Source organism: Apium graveolens, unplaced genomic scaffold (genome assembly GCF_009905375.1).
Source record: "Apium graveolens cultivar Ventura unplaced genomic scaffold, ASM990537v1 ctg44, whole genome shotgun sequence".
Classification (NCBI taxonomy): domain Eukaryota; kingdom Viridiplantae; phylum Streptophyta; class Magnoliopsida; order Apiales; family Apiaceae; genus Apium; species Apium graveolens.
In genome coordinates this window covers 18,867-41,074 of record NW_027418524.1, presented here as the reverse complement: position 1 = coordinate 41,074, position 22,208 = coordinate 18,867, and the positions used below count along the sequence as shown (strand labels likewise).

The window sequence follows — 22,208 nt, the reverse complement described above, 5'->3', positions numbered from 1 at the left end:
GGGAGTTTGGACTTGGTTCATACTTGAGTCCAGTAGTTTTAGATTGCATAAAAGCTTGTATTTGGTTAGGCACACACACACAAACCTGAGAACAACTCAAAATGGGGCAGATTTGGGTAAACTTGACTTTTGGTTGATTATCAGCATGTCATAGGTTAGTCCTTCATGGGACCTTGGTCTAAATAGATGTAAGAAGTCTTAGAAAGCTTAACAAGTCATTAAAACCTATAATTGAACTAAATAGGTGAGTTTTAAGTTGGTAAAATTAGGGAAGTTTGGAAATCAGGGAAGGCAGTTTTATGTCAACTTCCACTTAAGGCCTAGGGAGGCCTGAGTAAGGCCTTTGAGTCATTCCAACTTTGAGAGTCAATTTAGAGTCTTAATGACCTTTAAAAGTTTGTTTGGAGTGAAGACCCAAGGTGGATATACCTTATTTCCACCAAAATACCCGAGAGTCACCATTAGAGTTTCCTTTAGAAGCTTTAGAGAGGTGCGTTGCATTTGTGTGTATTTTAAGTGAGGCTTTGATGTTAAACCAATTGCTAAAGTTAGCTTAAAGTCATAAGAAGTCATAGGAGTCAAAATATAGCAAAGGCCTAAGGTAGAACTTCATATTTTTGCCAAGGTACACCATTGGTGCCAAGGTGTGCATTTGATAAGTCAAATAGTGTGCATTGCATTTGTGAGTCATTTATAGTGAGGCATAAGTGTGCCTTACTGAATTTAGGTTAAGTTAAGGTCTTGTAAGGAGGATTAGGAGTATTGGTCATGATAATTGTATGTCTGAGATTAAATGCATAAGTGACTAAGGCCGTAAATAGAATCAAAATAGTGTGCATTGCATTTGTGAGTCATTTATAGTGAGGCATAAGTGTGCCTTACTGAATTTAGGTTAAGTTAAGGTCTTGTAAGGAGGATTAGGAGTATTGGTCATGATAATTGTATGTCTGAGATTAAATGCATAAGTGACTAAGGCCGTAAATAGAATCAAAATGTGTACTATTAACTAAGTAATAAATTGACATGTCATTTCTTGCTATGTGTTATGTGATTTATATTGTTCATATATTATTTGTAATTAGTAGAATTTAAGTGTATATATATGTGTGTGTATATGTGTATATGCATATTCATAGTATACGTGAAAGGGTAGTAGCAAGAATTGTAATGAGGATACTATTTATCATAGGTTCAAGTAGAAGGCCAGGAAAGAAGCCCATGGACGATTCAATTCAAGTACTCAGTAATCATAGTCCAGGAAAGTGAACTCTCAACATACCTCTATAATTTTGTTACTTGTGGTTAAAAACCCCGTGAATGCATGACTACGGTTTCAATAAGATTAATTAGTCCCTGACATCACCTAATGATTAAATTTTGAATCTAGTTAATCTCTTTCATACTTGAATTGATTCCTTTTCCTCACATATTACATAATATCCATGTGAATACCCTACAATAGTTCCTTAAGAAATCATGTGAATCCTAATACCCTCAAAACCTAGAATCATTTCCTTTGGAAACCCAAACACTAGTATCGTTTCCTTCATTTGAACTTTGACAATACCAACCCTTGTTATCTTGTCCTTGATCAAGAACCCTTTTTAAATTAAAAGGAATTGGATGGTATGTTTTGATAATACTGAGGCACCAGTCACCGTTAAAACCTCAGTAGCAGGGTGCCTGATGGCTTTTATATGGCCAATGTGTGTCGCGGATCCTCAATGGTTGTGAATCACTTGTTATGTGGTTCGGAGCTTTGATGTGGGCTGATCACCCCTCATTGGTCATAGCGTTGTGTGATTTCCAATTTCATTCACTCATTATAACTTGATCTTCTATTTGAGATTTCATATTGCTGATTTGTCTTCTGTTATCGTTTTATCACAGTTATGATGCATTGTTATATACTGTTATTCACTTGATGAGCATTTTTCTCATTGATATTGTTATTGATGTTATCCCTTCAATGAAACCCGAAGATGGTTCGTTTCAAGCAAACCGCGCGTAAGACTTCTGGGGACTTGAGGTATGCCTACCATCAGATATTGGAGCAGGTAGGGAACTAGTAGTTCCCTAAGGGTTGTAAACTTTGGGTTTAAAATTTAGTAGTAATTTGACTTAAGATATTTTTGATTTGTAATATGAATATGTTAGATGTTTTTCAAACTCATTCCTGTGTATTCGGGGATTGTGGATAAGGGTTGTAGCCTTAATATTCTATCTTTTGTAGTACTTTAATGTTTAATTATTATTATGCATATTTTTGATAGTTAGTAGTGTGGGTTCGTCACAGGTTGGTATCAGAGCCACAGGTTTGAGTCACTGAACAACATAGGATAAATGAAGATAAGATAGGAATTTAGAGAATCGGATGAACTTAGATCATTTGGGTTTTGGGACGTTAGAATCTATAGGTTTTCTAACCCTTTTATTTATAACCACGTATATATATATAACTGTTTGACAGGTATCATTCTCAGTGACTCTCGGATTCCCTTCTACTATGCCATTCCCTCTTTACGCGCAGATGGTATTGATGGTTGATCGACTGGAGGGCGAGAACGTGAATCTTCGACGTAGGGTGGACCAGCTGTATCGCGAGAACTCGAACGACGAGGCCGACCGACCCCGACTGATACCTAGGCTTTAGGAGATCATCCAGATGGCTGAGGACCGATTATCATTAATGATTCCACACTGTGAGAGAGAGAGTCAGATCACTCTTATCGCCATTACCAACGAGCTCCGCCGAGTGATTAGCCGTCTCTGTGCCCCTGTTCCCCCACCATCATCCTCTTAGACTATCATATAGTCCACTTGTTTCCAGCATCGTTGTTGATTAGTACTTTCATTTCCATTTGTACCTTGTACCCAGATTGTTTCAGAAAGACTTTATTTGCACTTTATTTCCTGTTCGTACTTTATTCGCACTTTTCATTCGAACTAATGTTAAATTCGCACCTTGATTATCTCTATAATATTGTCATCTCATTACCATGCTATATACTTGCTTAAATAGAACTTGTTGTTTAAATTCTGTCGATTTTGATGAAACATTTGCTCCTGTTGCAAGACTTGAAGCCATCAGAATCTTCTTAGCCTATGCAGCCCATGCCAATTTCAAGGTCTATCAAATGGATGTCAAAAGTGTCTTTCTGAATGGAGATTTGGAGGAAGAAGTATATGTCAGTCAACCTCCTGTTTTTAAAGATCCAAATTTTCCAGAACATGTATATTATCTTTTGAAAGCACTTTATGGACTGAAGCAAGCACCTAGAGCCTGGTATGACACTTTATCAAAGTTCCTTTTGGAAAATCACTTCACAAGAGGTACTGTAGATAAAACTTTATTTTTCAATAATGTTAATGGCTCTAGTATACTTGTTCAAATTTATGTAGATGATGTTATTTTTGGCTCTACAGATGAGAAACTTTGTAAAAAGTTTGCCAAATTGATGCAAAGTAAGTATGAAATGAGCATGATGGGAGAACTAACTTACTTTCTTGGTTTACAAGTTAAGCAAGTTAGTGATGGAATATTCATTAGTCAAACTAAATATATTTTTGATCGTTTAAAGAAGTTTGATCTAATGGATTGAACATCTACAAAAACTCCCATGGCCACTGCAACTAAGCTTGAATTAAACACTACTGAAAAGTTTGTGGATATTTCAAGTTATAGAGGCATGGTTAGCTCACTTCTGTACTTAACAGCTAGTAGGCCAGATATAATGTTTGCTACTTCTTTAAGTGCTAGATTTCAGGCTGATCCTAGAGAATCTCACTTAATAGCTATTAAGAGAATTTTCATATATCTCAAGGGAACACCAAACCTTGGCATTTGGTACCCTAGAGATTCTGGTTTTGATCTAACTGGTTATTCAGATGCAGATTATGCAGGTTGTAGAATTGATAGAAAGAGTACAACAGGAACCTGTCAATTTCTAGGAAACAAGCTTGTGTCCTGGTTCAGTAAAAAGCAAAATTCAGTTTCTACTTCTACAACTGAAGCTGAATATATTGCTGTTGGAAGTTGTTGTGCACAGATTTTATGGATGAGAAATCAATTGCTGGACTATGGTTTGCAAGTTGAGAGGATTCCAATTTTCTGTGATAATACAAGTTCAATTACCATCACTGAAAATCAAGTGCAACATTCAAGGACAAAGCACATAGATATCAAGTACCATTTCATAAGGGAACATGTAATGAATGGTACTGAGGAGCTACATTTTGTTCCAAGTGAGAAGCAACTTGCAGATATCTTTACCAAGCCACTGGATGAATCCACCTTTTCAAGGTTGGTAAGTGAGTTAGGTATGCTTAATTACTCTTAAATCTATCTGAGTTATTTTGCAAGTTGATATGCAGCCAGAAATTTAATTGATTTTTCAGTCTTGGATGAAATTTTGGCTAAGTCAAAATTTACATCTCGGCAGATGACCCTTATCCATCGAGTTTGGTCATCCGTCGACATACAGTTTGCTAATAAAAATCAATTACTTTTCTGGAATATTTTATGTCTCGACGGATAACAGTTTATCCTCATCCGTCGAGTTGTCTTAATCTCAGCCGTTAATTCCCTGTACATTATCCATCGAGTGTACTTACAGTTTATAAGCATTACACGATGGATAATGGGTGGAATTTTTACAGTTTATTTTTAAACGGCTATTTTAGGCCATTTCTATTGGTTAATTTATTTTACTTTATTATTTTTATCAGTTATTTTTGAGATAGTATAAAAGCTTATTTCATTGCAATTGTTTTCTTTTATCATTCTCAAATTCAACTGCTCTAATTTCATTCTCTTTCAAGCACTTACTCTCCTTCTCTTCAAGCTTTTATTCTCTAAACAGTGGCACCTGTTGTGAAGATTATTTCTCAAACTGGGTTCATTTATGAGAAGAACAATTTCACTGCATTAGTTAACAAGGGTATTCAGCAATCGGATGACTATCACAAGATGATGGACTTTGTGAAGAATTGCAAGCTCAATTATGCCATGCTGGAATCACCCACAATCTTCTGTGAAGTTGTTGAAGAGATGTGGACCACTGCTACCTACAACTCTACTGAGAAGACCATCACTCTAACCATCAAAGGTAAAGAATTATGTATCAATAGTGATGTGATAAAAGCATGTTTCAAAATTCCTGATAACAATGTGACTTCACCACACAATGACACTGATATTATCAATATGCTTAATTCCATGCACTATGCACTTCATACTTCTAAACTGAGTGATATTAGGAGAATGGGTCTTAGGAAGGAGTGGAGTTTCTTGTGTGATGTAGTTACAAAGATTTTCTCAGGAAAGATCAGTAATTTTGATTCAGTGAATATTTCCATGCTTAACATGCTATATATGCTAGTTACAGATAAATTTTATAATTTCAGTGACCTTGTCTTGTTTGAGTTAGGTTTTAAATTAGGTGAGTTAGCTAAAAGAGGTAAGAATGTGTATTATGCTAGATTTCTTATGTTATTGGCTAACAACCTCTGTGAAGAGATTGTGCTTGAGAACCCTAACAACAAACTGGATTGTTGGGTTCAAGAGAGAAGGCTCATTGTAGATTTGAACAGGGCCAATCATCACACGGATGTGCCAATGTTCTACTTTCCTGTAATGCAGGCACCTCAGGTAAGTGAGGTAAGTTCATCCATCCCTACAACTATTCCAACCTCCACAATTTCTTTGAGTTCAGGAGTAGCTATGGCAACTGTGCCAATAACCAAACAGTTGCCTACCAAAGCTGCCAAACCTACTACTATTTCCAAATCCAAATCAAAGAAAACCCCCTCTGGTATCTCTCAAAAGATACCAGTTGAAAAATCCACAAAAGCCAAGGAGGGGAGTGTGAAGGAGGGAAAGTCAGGTGAGGGAATGGGTGAACATCAAAGAAACCCCAAAAATAAGGTTGGAGAGTTGAGTGAATCCCAGCCTAGCCACACTGCAGTTTCCCAACAAACTGCAGTGCTTAAAAAAGGATAAAAGCTCACTTCTAGATGCATCCTCCCAAAAGGATATAGTTATTGAACAAAGCTCTCAACCAAGAGCACAGGCCAAGATGCTTAGGGACACAAGCTCACCCCAAACTTATACAAGAAAGAAGAAATCTAAAACCTCTTGGGATGCACAGGATACACACATAGTGCAAACTGGTGCTAAAGACACAGTCACTGCACCTTCTCAAGTTCAGTTTGATGTGGCTCCAATAAATATGGAGTCACAGCCAAAATCTCTAGTTATAAGAGCACCTCAAACACCATACTCACCAACAAATTCTCTGGATGTGGATATGATAAACACATAAATTCCCGATTCCCCTTCTTTAACTCTGTTGGGGAAGCCAAAATCCAGTGCAAGTGAGCATCATCTTTTAGATGATTTGTTGGCTCACTTGCCAGTTCTTTCAGAAACTGTTGTGTCATTTGTGCCTAAAATTTCTTCAATCAGCACAGAGTCAATAATAGTTTCTCTTCCCACCTCATTCATTTCTACTCTCTCGACGGATATTGCTCATCCATCGAGTAGTGATTGTATCCCGACGGATAAGCCTAGCAGTTATCCGTCGGACAGTAAAACCACTCACTCGATGGATATCACTCATCCGTCGAGTATCTCTGCACAACTTCAAACTTCAATTATTTCAAGTGCAGAAAATTTAGTGGTTGTACAGTCACTCTTAGGATTGAGAGAGCAGAGTGTCTTGAGTGAGAGGCTGGGTTGCTCCCAGGCAAAAGGAGAGGAAATGAGTGAAAATATGCAATCCATTTCTTCAGGATTGGCAAAAGGGAGTGAGAGGAGTCCCACCTTAGTAGGTGATGGTGAGGGTGTGAGGGTAGGAAGCAAGGGTGAGACCCTGATGCAACAAAGGAGAGAACATGAGAGAAAAGCAGGTACAGAGGATATAAGGGTGGATCCAGCCATTGCTCATGAGTCAATGATTGTGGATGATGCAGAAAAGGAAAGACAATTTCAGCAACATTACAAAGCTGTAATTGATAACATTTCCTTGGATGCTGACACTTTTACTCATCCTGTGTCAGCCTATCAACTGTTGGCTGCTCAGGGCAATGAGGAAGCAGAGAAGACTTTAAATCTAATACATACTTCAGAATCTCTACAAAGGGATAAAGTTGTTGTTAATTTAATGCCTTCTACAGCAGGTGAGCCATCTGAAGAATTTGGAGTAAATTCTAATGATGATGACTCTGTTTCATTTGATGGAAGCATGAACTTAGGGGGAGATGAAGGCCCAAGTTCTATTCCAGATCTACCTGAATGGGCTTTGATAAAGGAGTCTACACCAGGACAATTCAATGTATCCTTAGTCAAACAAATCATGTCTATCCAAAAGGCCATTCAGAACACCTCAAATGCTGGTACCAAGGCTATTCTTCAAGCCCACCTAGATTCTCTACATCTCATGGAGCTACAGCAATTAAGACAGAATCTGAGTGTGGATGAACTCAAAAAGGATATAGCTGACTTGAAGACCTACAATTCTGATAAGCTGGATTTAATAATGCCCTATGGTACCATGCAGGATCTGCTCCTGAGACTGAGAAGAGAATCAGATGCTGAAAAGAAGCTGGCCAAATTGGAGGACAGAGTTCAAGTTATTGAAAACTCTGTGGTCACCATTCTTCAAAATCAACAGTCTCAGACCAGTCTTCTAATGCAACTGGCTAAAGCACAAGGCTTGACTCCTCAACTTGATGATAACAAAAAGGGGGAGAAAGGACCAAGTGAGGCGGAGAAACTTCAGATACAAATCAGTAAAGTAATTGTGCCTTCAATTACTGTCTCAAAGCCACCAGTTGTAGATGGTATAGATCTGATTCAAGCAGCAGCAGCTAACTTGAAAGTTGCTGAGAAGGAAAAGTTGAGTTTGGTCAACTGGAAGAAAATTGATAAGGAGATACAGAAAAAGTTTGAACTTGTCAAGGAGCCAGTTAATTCAGCCATCCATCACTCTCAAGTCAAGCAAATTAGTGTGCATGAGATGAGCATGAATTATCTGAAAAGAGGATAATCCTCCTGCATCAAGTCTCCAAAGGCTGAAATGATTCTTAAACCAAGGGCAAACTACTCAAAATCATCTTTGAAGAACCCCTTGGACTTTGTGTATGAGACACCCAAGCCTGATGAAAAGAAGCTTCTGTCAAGATCAATTGTCTTCTATACAGATCCAGCTGATTCAATTTCTAAAAGAAGGATTGCTAAAATTGTCAGAAATGGGAAAGAAATTTGTGTGGTGGCTGGCCACCCTCAATTTGCTCAAGCAAAGAGAGAAGAAAAATCTAGATTGAAGCAGGAAAAGAAGCAGGCTGCTCTAGATGCTAAAAAGGCTAAACAAAAGAGAGATCAGATTGCTATCTTGGCCAAGCTACATGCTGTAAACACATCACAACAAATTCTCTCTCAACCATCTGAAGCTACTGAATCAAGGAAGCAAGTTGAAGAACAAAAGAAATCTCCAAGAAAGAAAGAATTGGCTAAAAGAACTAAAAGAAAACTGGATATTGTTGACAAGGAATTGGAAGATCAATTTCCTAAGATATCCACACCAATTACAACTCAAGCAACAAAGCCTTTTGTGGTATTTGAAGACATAAAGGTGGTGGATCCCTACAGGAATATTCATGGTGAACCTATTGTGCCCAAGGATGAGCCAATAGATTGGGATAACATACCAATTCCAGACTTCAATCTACCAATCCTTAGCAAGCCAAAAAGGACAAAGTCAAGAGCAGTCAAGAAAGTGAAGTTGTCACCTCTCAAATCCAAGTCTGTAGTTAAAACTCAGCCCAAAGTCAATAAGGGAGACTACATGTACTTGTGTGACATCAAAGAATTTTCTGATCTAAACCTCTATCTGGATGAACTAGATGAGGTGAGAGGAATTGATGCATACAGAAACCTACCTGAAAGGTTAGTGTTCAAGTACAAAGGAGGAAAGGAGATTCAGTGGCCACTTCATAGGATTCTTCAAGAGAGCCAAGCTGTACTGATTAAAGTTTATTCATCTTTCAAGAAGAACTTTGGGTTTAATATCACTGCAAGAAGACTAGTATTGAAGAAGATTGAAGAACTAAGGAGTGTTAGAGCAAAAGATGCACTCCCAAAGACTCTAATTATCCTATACACTGGGAGAAGAGTGCATCTAAGGCCATACTGGCTGATGGAGTTCATAGATGACAAAGGTGTGAGAAGATTCTTCAGATTTGTTAGGTCCCAATATGTTTGTAGAAGGGGGGGTTGAATACAAACAGTACCAAATAATCGAATAAATGCGGAATAAAAAATGTGAAACAAAATTCAAGTTAAATAAAAATATTATTAAACTTGAAAGGTGTTACAACAACTGTATCGATTATAAGGTATTAATCTCAAATCAATTATCACAAATCTAGAATAAATTCGACATGAACTTTTTCTATTTTTGCAATAATTAGAATCAAATGCTAAACGCGATTTGAGATTAAGTTCTAGGGATTTTGATCCGCTAGATTGTTACACAAGAACAAGAGAATGATTTCTAGTTGATTGGATTTAACTTTGCAATCTAGAAATTGATCTTGAATTAAGCAGATAAAAAAATTGAATGTTTCAGAGGCGGCTGCTTTTTCTTTCTGTTTGTTCTTGGCTTCTATTTTTCTGAATTATTGAGTTGCTGCTTCTCTGCTTCTTTTTAATCAATAGCTGAATAGAATTGAACTGGCATGACAATCCTATAGCTGGCAAGACTTTCGGTAGGACAATGGATTGAACTAGCAAGATAATCTGATTGAACTAGCAAGACACTCAGAATGAACTAGCAAGACAATCCTCCTCCTAGTGTAACTTTCGGTGAGACTATTGAAAATGGCCTAGCATGACAATCGGTATGACAATCCTGATTGTCATGCTAGTTCATTTTCAATTGTCTTGCTGATTTAATGCAGATTTTAATCCAATTAAAATTCTGAAAATCCTTAATATTAATTCAGAATTAATTAATCAATTAATTCAATTAATCAATAAATTAATCTTTACAGATATAATTTATTTTCTTAATTAAATTATATGACTTAATTAATTAATAGAGAATTAATACTACTCTTAAGCAGCAACCAATCTTCTGAATATCTTCTGAAAATCACTGAAATTATGAATCAATTCCACCACTTCAATGTTGACACTCGATGTACTGTCTGGTTCCTGAGTGACTAACTTCCGTGACGTTTCTTCATGTCTTGACTTTGACACTTTGATTTTCTTCAGATTAAATCCTTGTAATTAATGATACTCTGACGAGATCTCTGTCACTTGATTAAATCCATGATCTTGATTTATATCACTGAGGCATGATCAACTTCTTGAACTTCTTCCAGTGAATTAACTCCTCAAGTCTGTAGATGAACCTTGTTTCTGAATCCTTTGACAGATATTACTTTGCGAGATCTCTTTGACGGTAGATCCACTATTTACTTATTACATTCTTATTTGAGTTGAGTTGAATCCTCGAATATACAAATAGGCTATGACATATGACTTACAATCTCCCCCTATTTGTTTGTTAGACAATAACACACAAATACCTAGAGGATAACTCAACTAACAAAAAAGAAAAAGATATAAAAAGCAATGCAAAGTAAATAGTAGAAAAGTTCTGGACTAGATTTAACATTTTCCAGATTCCAAGTAGATGTTCCTCTAGACTGAACATATCTTCAAGTAGTTCCATCTTCATTTGTACAACCACATTTCCTGTTGAGAAGCCCATATCTCTCTTGCTTCTCCCCCTATGAGAATCAACTGATTAAAGAAGATCACCTTCGTTTACCACCTCTCCCGTACAATAGGATCCGCAGATAAAAACCAATGGTACTCCCCTTTTGAAAACAGCTTCTTCCCTTACTAGAAAATCACCTTGTGTTTACCACCTCTCCCGTACAATAGGATCCGTAGTTACAAACAACAATGGTGTGGTGTAGTGTACATTTTTAGGATCTTTTTCTTCCTCCCTACTATTTCTCCCCCTTAGTTGAGGAATCCTCCAAACTATTACTTAAGCTTTTATCTCCCCCTTAAAGAAGGAATGTATGCCGTCGTCTGAAGGAGTTCTCATATTTCACTTGGTTGGAAAAGAAATAACAAGAAGTTTCTCTTTCTTCCTCACTGTGAGTGTGTGATTCTGTTTAGTGTACCTCACATGTGTTTCACTCTTCTCTCCACTCGTGTTTACACTCATTCTCACAAGTGTATCACTCTTCTCTCATAGCTCCATAATCCAGCTGTACCTGCAAGGAAAATCACCTTAGCCATCCTTAAGGAGGTCACAGGTGGTGCAATGGGAGTTCACAAATCCCCATCCTTGTTAAACTCGTCAGATGAATCTGAGTCATAATTTACAAGTTGCTAGTTTCCCTTTTAGGGTTCCAGATTTGAATTCTGGGAAGGTAAACAATGATCCAACGAATTTAGCATAAAGATTAAAGTTCCCTTCTAATGTCTGTGAAGACATTTCCTTGTGACTCATCAGGTAATATCTGAATCATTGTCAACAAGTTGCCGATCTGCACCTATGTTAGATCCACTATCCGCAGATGCATCCAGGGGATTTAAGCCTGGGGAGGTAGACACTGACCACTGACATATGGCTTTTGGATCAGTATCCTCTCCTAACACCTGTAAAGGCAATTGGTCCACTAACGAACCTTGAACAATCGAATCTGACCTTAAAATGGTCGAAACTCTTGTTTCCGTCAACTCATCCTTTGTGTGTGTAACCTCTCCTTGTGCATCAAGAATTAATTATGTTTGAAGTGGTGACACTACATCGGATACCTTGGCCGACAGGCAAAATTCAATAGACGCACCCTGTTGAGAGAATGAATCTAGTAACTGTTTTTGTGCCTTTGTCAGCCATTACATCTTTTTGAGAAGATGTATGGGGGCTAGCAGTTGTCTCGGTTTAAATACTACTCATCTATGTAGGAGACAGAGCTACTGGGTTGACTACAGAACCTTCCTTATGTGGTGCACTAAGGCACTATCTCCCTCACGCTCATTCATACTACATTTAGTGGTAAGAGAGTGTTGGTTGGTTCTGTTTTTGTGTTTGTCTTTACAGTCTGGGATAGATGTTGTGGGTTTTCAACCTCATGACTGTCAATGAAAGAAAGCCATTGGAGACTGAACCTGTAACACAGAACATATGGTAATAGAGAGAAAATGATTTACAATAGTGATTTCAAAAGATTTTACATGAAATAAGAAATCACTAATGTAGAAAGAAGTTTGATTTTGTTTTTCAATATGAATGAGTTTTTGATAAAACATTGATCACTTAGGGTAAGGTCTAAGTAATTCTCATTCATGTCAAAAGCTTACAAATCACTTGTTATGTTGCATAATCAATATACCACTGCACATATAAAACAATATGATTGTGCCTAGTGATAAGATAGTTACTAATATGACGACTCTACTTATTCATATAAAATTATAACTTCTGTTAGAGTGCCATACCATGTCCTTGACGATTGCTTGAGCAGTATACTAGTTCATACCAACCTGAAGTGAGATTGTGAAGAAGAGATTGCATAGTCCAATAGATCTGCAGCTGCAAAGTCCATGAATTGTGGTGCACTGACTTCCTCTTTTAACTCACCAATCAGGAGTACACTTGTACACATCTTACTAGAGTCCAATTCCAAGTGTAATGTGCATCAGGTGCCTGATATGTCATAATATTCTCAAGTCTCGTCACTTGTGCTATATGTTAGATACTGCTTCCTGATAATAACCTAGCACAATATACAAAATTTCACTGATAACATATCCAGCTTGCAAACAGCCATATCCCTTAGATAAACCTTTGCTGTTATCTCCAAAGGTAACCAGGGGGCCAGCTTTCTCAATCACATTTGATAGCAGGGCTCTATCTCCGGTCATATGTCTTGATGATCCACTTGTCAAGAATCCACACTACCATAAATGCTTTATTAATTTCAAATTGTAATTTGATTAAATTATTTATAATTTGGTTTAATTATATATTTATTAATCTAAATGCTTTGATAAAATCTTTAATTAAATGAATTTATTAAAAAATAGTTATACAAAATATATTTATTTTCCTCTTCTTAAGTTGTATAGCATTTAAACTTCTACCATTTTCTTTACCTAAACAAGTGCCTTTATTTAAAAGGATTGTTAAATCACTTCTAATAGAATGTACAAATGTAACACTAGCATAAATGATATTGAGCAATTTTTAATACTGTACTGGAAAGCACCAGGTGAGATTACAATAATGTGAGATCAACCCGGAGAAACAGGGATAAACCATTACTGATGAAAATGATTTCCAAGTTTCAACAGGACACTCCTAATAGAAGTTCACCACACAAACAATAATGTGTTTCTCCAAAAGTCTCAACTTTTAGAGCAATCATCTAATAGTAGAAGAAATTAATACCCCAAAATCCATTCAATCTATGCGATCACTATAATTAGCGTGGTGATTGAATAATACATCAAAAAGATAGAAGAAAATAATTATCAAAATAGTGGAACAAGCAATAGTAAGGCATTAGGATAAGGTAAACTATAATTTAGAAAAAATAGGAAGAAGATGTAGATTAACAGTATAAACACACACACTATGCACACACTATACCCAGATATCTGAACAATACACACGAGTATTTGCAGAGATAAACTTGTTGTTGAACTTTGATAATAATAAAAGTTAAGTTAATACTACAGACTCGATGCATATATATAATGAAAAAAGAACTACTACTCCTATAAAACAGGAACAACTCATATCAGTACTCCACCACCTACACTTACTCAACTGCTCCTACAAAATAGCTAAATAAACTGTGACTTATTCAAAACACAGAAAAATACGTTTGCCAGACACCAATGCAAATAAACAAATAAACCATATAGAGTTTAGATTATTTCGAACAAATCTCCCCGTAATCTAAACTCATTTCTGTAAGTTTCTGATTCCAAGTAATTCACGCATCCTTTCGCACTTTATCGTTGTCATAGGTTTAGTTAGCACATATGCTCATTGCTCCTCACTTCGAACATGCTTCACAATAATTTCACCACGCTCTACGCATTCCCGAATAAAATGATATCGTATATCAATGTGTTTACTACATCCGTGAAACACAGGATTTTTAGCTAAGTCTATTGCTGATCGGTTGTCAATGTAGATCACCACAGCTCCAGGCTTCATGTCAGTTATTTGTGTTAATAGATTTCGTAACCACACTCCTTGACATGTTGCTGCAGTAGCAGCCATGAATTCGGCTTCACAGGAGGACAAAGCAACACATCTTTGCTTCTGGGATACCCATGTAATCAGACTTTTATTTAAAAAGAAAGCCATCCCACCTGTACTCCTTCGATCCACCACATTGTTACCCATGTCACTGTCTAAGTATCCAGAAAAAAAGTACTTACCTGTCCCCTTTGCATAAATCAGACCATACTCCAGTGTACCTGTGATATATCTTAGGATGCATTTAGCTGCATTGAGATCAAGAATAGTCGGCCTCTCCATAAAGCAACTTACAACACCTACTGAAAAAGCTATATCGGGGCGAGTATGAACCAGATACCTCAAACCTCCTACCATGATTTTCAATTTCGTAGAATTAACTGGCTTTCCATTCTCATCATTATCAATCTATACCTTTGGTTCCATAGGAAATTTAGCAGAATTGCAATCCTTCAGTCCAAATTTCTCGAGCAATCTCTGAGCATATGATATTTGCTTTAGCTTCGTGAATCCCTCCTATTGAATTACTTCTATGCCCAAGTAATGAGATAGACTTCCAAGATCACTCATATCAAATATCTCACCCATCTGCTGTTTAAACTTGTTTACATCTCGATGCTAGTTCCCGTGACCATGATATCATCTACGTATACACCAATAAGTAGCACCTCCTCTCCTTCACATTTTGTATAAACAGCGTGCTCTTATGGGCATTTAACAAAACCCATTCTCTCGAGAACCTTGCTGAGTTTTGAGTACCATGCTCTCGCTGCTTGTCTTAAGCCGTACAGAGCTTTCACCGGTCTATACACCATCTGCTCTTTTCCTTCTTTAATGAACCCTTCTGGTTGTGTCACATACACCGTCTCCTCCAATTCGCCATTGAGGAAAGCAGACTTGACATCTAAATGATCTACTACCCAACCATTCTTTGATGTTAAAGCTAGTAGAAGCCTTACTCTTTCCAGCCTAGTTACTGGTGCGAAAACTTCGTCAAAATCTACTCCCTGCCGTTGAGCATACCCCTTTGCGACCACCCTCGCTTTGTACTTCACGATTTCACCCTTTGTGTTCCGCTTAATTTTATACACCCACTTCAAACTAATTGGCTTTTGTCCTGGTGAAAATTCCACTAGCTCCCATGTCTTATTTTTTCAATAGCATCAATCTCGTACTTCATTGCCAACTCCCATACTTTATCTTTCGCTGCTTGTTGGTAATCTGTAGGTTCTTCAATTCCCAGCAACAATAGATCATCTTCGAGGTCAATTTCATGTGTTTCATTATAAATCTCATCAAGTAAATGAAATTTAATGGGTTGATTGCTGTCACCTGATGGTGTACTAATTTCATCAGTATTTGAGTTTAATGGACTGATACTTGATGGATTGTTACTCATTGTTGCACCACTTTCACCGTTCCCCTCCGTTTCGTTACTAGAGATGCTGGCACCATTCCCTACTGTGCCATTACCAGAGAAGCTTGAGACTTCACTTAATTCTTCGGTAACCCCTGTTACATTTTCAACAGCCACCGAAAAGGTTCCACCCAGTTGTTCACCTTCTTTTCCTTTATTTTCCCACTGCCAAACTCTATTTTCTTCGAACACAACATCACGTCTCACTAGTATTTTTCCACTAATTGGATCATACAACCGTGAAGCCTTAGTCCTGGGTTCTCTACCAAGGTAAATAACCATTTTACTTCGGTCCTCTAATTTCGTTGTATGCCCAATTTGTACTTTCATATGAGCGACACACCCAAAAACTTGAATGTATGACACATCAGGCTTCTCTCCTGTCCATGCTTCGCGAGGAGTTTTCCCTGTCAGAGCTCTTGTAGGTAATTTGTTCAGCACATATATCGTGTGCCTTACAGCTTCCCCCCACAATGTTAAAGGCAGTCTCATCTCCTTTAAAAAACTGCGTGCCATAGCTACAACGGTTCGATTTCTGCGCTCTACAACCCCATTTTGTTGGGGTGTGTAGGGTGCAGTAAAATATCGTATAATGCCCATGTCCTCACAAAATTATTTGAATTGTATAGAGCAAAATTGCGCTCCTCTATCGGTTCTTAGCACCTTGATCTTGTTTTCCTTTTCTTTCTCAATCATCACTCTAAATTTTTTGAACGCTTCTAAGACTTTGTCTTTGCTTCTTAGCATATAGGTCCACATCATTCTACTAAAATCATTAACAAGAAGTAGAAAATATTTGTTACCTCCCAATGTGGCTGGAGTAATTGGTCCACAAAGATCTCCATGGATCAATTCCAATGGTTTCTTTTCATGAAAAGTTTTCCTTGCTCGGAAACAATCCCCTTGCCTGCTTCGACATCAAACAGCCGGTACACATCTCCTTTGGATTCAATAATTTAGGTATCCCATAAGCCATGTTATTTTTAGACATTAGTTTGATTGCCTGAAAATTCATATGGCCAAGACGTAAGTGCCATAACCACTGTGGATCTTTCAATTTTGACAGCATGCAACTACCTTTGCTTGATTCCATTATAATCGTGTAAAGCCGATTTGCAGATCTTCTAACCTTCATGAGCAGCCTTTCCTTTTAATATGAACCAATGAACCATCCAACTCCTTGAATTTCGATCGTAACCCCGTCATATGGTTACTAGCTCCGTTATCCAAATAAAACAAGTTAGATTCAGTTTGCATCTCAGAATCTTTGCTTAACTTTGGTCGAACATCTTTCTCATTCAACAAGAGTGTTCGCTCTTCCACTTTTTCTTGTTTCACCATAAGCAAAGCAGGTTCATTATCATGGATTTGTGATAAGTTCACCTCTTGATATGTCTCCCAACCTCGTCGTGGTTTACGACAATTGCAGCAAAATGTCCATAGTTGTGACAATTAAAACATTTTACCTTACTTGTTTCTCTCACACCATGAATCCCTGAGACCCTCCTCGAAATTTCTGGTTTTGTGAACTGTCAGTTCCTCCTGTACTTGTTCTCTTTAACCATTCCTCCTTAGTTAACAATAGTTGCCCTCCATTTGTTTCTCGCTTTGCCCACTCATCCTCAGTCAAGAGTAATTGATTTCCAAGCTTCTCTGTTTGGCCACGAGTTTTTTCCTCATGCGCCTTTAATGATCCCACAGCCTCCTCTATTGACATCTCATTCAACTTTCCAAATTGCTCCATTGCAGAGGTTATTTATAGAAACCTAGAAGGTACAGCCCTCAACAGCTTCTTCACCACATAACCTTTTTCAACAATTTCACCCAACGCTCGTATGTTGGTTACCAGGTCGTTTAACATCATACAGAACTCACCGATAGTTTCTGTCTCCTTCATGCTAAGCACCTCAAACTCTGACTTGAAGGTCTGCACCTTGGCCTGTCTTACGCGATCGGAACCTAGGCACATCGTTTTGATGGCATCCCATGTTTCTTTCGTCGTATTCTTAATAGCCACTGACAGTAAGATGTCCTCCGGAATGGATTGATAGATGGCTGTCAAAGCCAACCTATATTTCTTTTCCTCAGCTACAACCTTTGGATCTGCAAGCTCCACTGCCTTCCAGATGTCATGTGCTTGCATATTAACCTTCATTTTCGTCAAGGTTGGTTCAGATTTTCCGTCGCGTCGAGTTTGGCCGAAAATCGAACGTGATGTTCAAATTTTTGATCGAAAATTACGATCGGTTGATCGTTTAGTGATGTTATGAATTAATACGAGTTTTTTCAGTTTAGAATGAAACCCAACTGAAAAATCATAGAATTCGAGTTATTTTCGTCCCAATTGGGGCCTCTCCGGACTATCGACCTTCGTCAGAATCTGTTGTTTTACCTGCGGGTCTTGTGTTCTCGGTGACTCGGAGTTGACAATGTTTCGATCCATAAGAAACAAACACTTTTTCCTAAAAACTGGTTATGGTTTATGATTTATTAAAAATTCTAGAAAGTCATTTTTAAATCTAATATTTTATTCAATTAATTTTATTAATAATTAAACTGAATTGTTTTTAAATTCCAAAAATTGTTTGCTTTATTAATTTGATTAAATAATTTCTAATTTATTCTAGTTAATTATTTATTAATCTAAATGGGTTGATTGGATTTTTAAATAATTGATTTTATTAATAAATAGGTAAACGAATTATTTATAATTAAATCAAATAATATTTTGAAAAATATTTTGAGTTTTTGAAAATATATAAAGGTATTAAATAATCAATTAATAGTATTATTATTTGAATTATTCTTATGTTATTCATAATAAATAGACTGTTTGTCTGTTTAGTACAAAACGAACGCATCTAGACTCTGAAAAATATTCGGCTTCCATTAAAAATACTTTCGAGACCTAAATCCTGTTGTGTCGAATGGTCGCTTATTTTGTAAACATTTCTATGTGGCGTATTTACCAAAAGTCGTATTTTGGCTTGATTTCAGTTTTAAACATACCAAACTGAATCGATTGAAAAATTGAATTACATGTTGCTTGAATTATGTGTTTATGTGTTATTTGAATTATGTGCCTACATGATTTAAGATTCTTATGCTTAAATATTTAATTATGTGTGGACTATCGTATGGATAGAAGATAGAATGTTAGAAAAGGAGTTTGTCGAGTAATTATCGTGTAGATGATTAAAGATGTATCTTATAATTATAGATGCGGATCGTTCTAGACTATCATGACCAAACGTTGAAGTCAAAAGAAAATATTTGAATGGTAATGCATGCTGGGTTTGTAGCAACGACATGAGCGGCAGTTAAAGAGACTTGAGGGAATAAAATATGATGATGTCATGAGATGTCAGAATGATATTGTTGTGTTAAATGCGAGTGCGCATAATTTTTAAGGACCAAAGGCAAGTGTTTTACCCTCATTATAATATCATAATAGTAAAAATATTTTGCATGTTAATATGTTTAGCTTTACGCATGTATTCCTCGTCAATTCTACTTTCAAAATAGTTAAATGTTTTACGTATCAAACTCATTACTTATAATTATACAAGTACTTCTTTCACTATTCTATGTTCAGAATAGCTAGATGTTTTAACCTGTCCGTATGTGCAGATTTTTAAAATAGACAAGTTTTCTCAATTCTAAATTCAGAAGCGATAAATGTTTTTATGTATTAATAAGACTAAAGTTATGTTGTTAAAGTTATGTTTTGAGTGTTCCTGTCCAAATGAATTTGGGGAATAGAATCAATAAGGGTATCAATTATTATGGCTCCTTTCAATAAAATGTTTTAAGATTGGGAAATATCGGGGGGTTAGATAGTGTAATGTACAAATCGCGTTGTGTGTCCTCAACAAAACAAATTTGACAATTGGATATTTCTGATTTGCAGGAGCTTCAATGACATCTATAGTTTTTTGTTATTTTGTCTCAGGCTTCTTAAAAGAAAATGAACTAGTCAAGATTAAAACAAGGTGATTAGGTACACCTAGTAAATCGTTACAACCATACTAAACACGGTATACAAACATATACAAAAATTAAGTAGTCAAGATGCATAAGCACAAATACACAAATAATAGTAAAAAATAAAATTTGAAAATTTATATATATATATATATATATGTGTGTGTCTGTGTGTGTTCGTATGAATATGCACACACACAAATAATCGACAATTGCATCGGATATATCTATACACGCACATAATCAAATAACGGACAACTAAAATAAAATTTTACTAGTTTTTCATCGGAGCTCCTAAGTCCACACATTATTCCATCATTCCAAGTTTGGACACAACCATCTTATTTTCAAAATTTGTTATCGGTAGTCAAGAGCATCTTCGTTATTTTTTATTTTTAATAAAATGTTTTCGTAGATTATCGTAATTCTGGGTGAGTTAGAGGTGTGTGGCGGAGTAATAGATAAGATAACTGATTTTCATCTTGACTTGTATATTATTGGGATATTTGTGCAGCATTAGTAGAATTACTTGTACAAGAACTGATGGACATAAGTTAACTAACTTTCATGCCTTTTTTTCTTTTTAAGTCTTCTAATATTATTGTAAAAAACATAAAAAAAAATGTCTAACCTTGTTTGTATTATATAAATTAGGATTAAAAAACTATCAAAGGTGGCAAAAACATCAATAGCTATTCTATTTAAACTAAATCAGAATTTAGAATAAATTTGAAAAATATTACAATGAATGACAGAAAGTATTAACTAACAATATTTATTATAGCTTATTTTCTATTAAACCATAAGTTCGATAAATTACATGAAATCACGCACTATTTCTGACTTCTATTAAAAGCTCTCTCGGATGTATTTCTTTCAACTTTATCTGATTTTTTTTTCCGTTTACATAAAATAATTCGAGGATATCTCTAAGATTTGCCTTCAAAATATCATTAATTTCTTAATTTTTATCGTTAGATGATATATATAGACTTAGGATGATCTGGCGACTCGGATAATTTACTCTCATACATAGACTCTGACAATGTTCTAGACTAGGATATGATACATAGACTCTGGTTGTTTGTCAGTTGTCTAAATTATGATTTTAAAATCTATTTATTAAGTAAAAATTTTGATTATGTAGAGAATATGTTGTGGCCATCTTTTTTATGATTGTTCACCTTTCATGGGCATCTTTAAATTAGAATTCATGGTCGGAAAAAGAGTCGTAGTATGGTGCAATATTATATTAATTAATAATATTAATAAAATATTTCTATATGTTATTGTAGTTATAAATATTATTAATCATATCTCATTTTCTATATGGCTCGATCTATTACAAGTAACTTTGTACTTTCAACATGAGACTGATTAATTCAATTTATTTCAGAAAAAAATTCTTAAGATAATAAACTTGAACAACATGATGTATCTTCTTCAAAAATACAAGTTTTCAATATTAAAAAGTGGTGAAACATTTACCACAAGCCACCAACTTTAACATAAACAGGTGAAAAAAAGGCTAGTTCAGATGTTTTTTTACTAATCATCAGAAGTGGACTCGCGACTTCTCTTGATATACTTTTTGGCCCAGACTTGCTTCCCATAAATGGAGTACTTGGTCTTTTTTCCGGGAAGAGCAATGTGTGGAATGACGGAAGAAGAACGGCAAACCATTCTAGCGTACAATGGTTGTTCATCACTCGACACATCTTGCATGTAGATGACTTCAATGAAATCGCCAAAAATCCTAAACACAGAGGAAAGGCATGTAAACATATATTTACTTACTCACCACATAATTAAATTTTCAACACTATATATAGTATAGTTATGGATTTGCATACATCTGGATGAATATTACATATTAAATTAATTTTATACCTTATGAAGAATTCTCGAATATCCGATTCAGGGAGGTAGTAGCCTTTGGAGAATGTTAAAAAGATTGTTCGATCTTCTGGTGCAACATGAGGTTCATCCTCGCAACCATCCACCACCTGCATTCCTCCAAAAAATTCACTTAAATCAGCATCGGGATTTTCCAATACATTCCGGATAGGACCCAAGTTTGCACCTAACCCTGGTTGAGGAAACCGACCTACAACATTGTGGTACAAAGGAGGACATGGCACAAAAACTGGATTGGTGTTACAACCAAACCACATCCTTGTTGATTTGCAGATTTCTTATGATGACCTAATTCAAGATGTACATAGAGAATGCAGATTATGGGACTTAGTTGTTGTAAGTGATTGGGTTTGGTGTAATTCTATTTGACTGGGTAAACAAGTTTCTCTTCAAAACAAACTCTATCTTGATAAACCTCTTTGAACTATTCTAATCTTATCCTTTCTAAGGTTTATCTTTTACAACCAACTAACGGGTTGTTTTACAAAGACTTATTCAAATATTTTCAAACAAATAGATTATTCAATCTTATCTCTTCTTTGTTTTGAAAATCAAACCCGTTAGATTTGTGTGTATAAATACACATC

The 22,208-nt window shown here is 36.1% G+C and overlaps 1 protein-coding gene across 1 annotated transcript; it reads right to left on the bottom strand.

Annotated features, from left to right (window-relative positions):
- Window positions 1-21,252: 21,252 nt before the first annotated feature.
- On the bottom strand, window positions 21,253-21,878 carry LOC141701800 (uncharacterized). The gene is made up of 2 exons (XM_074505432.1): window positions 21,595-21,878; window positions 21,253-21,460 (listed from the first exon to the last, which is right to left on the bottom strand). The coding sequence occupies exons 1-2, from the start codon at window positions 21,876-21,878 to the stop codon at window positions 21,253-21,255; spliced, it is 492 nt and encodes a 163-aa protein (XP_074361533.1).
- Between the last annotated feature and the right edge of the window lie 330 nt (window positions 21,879-22,208).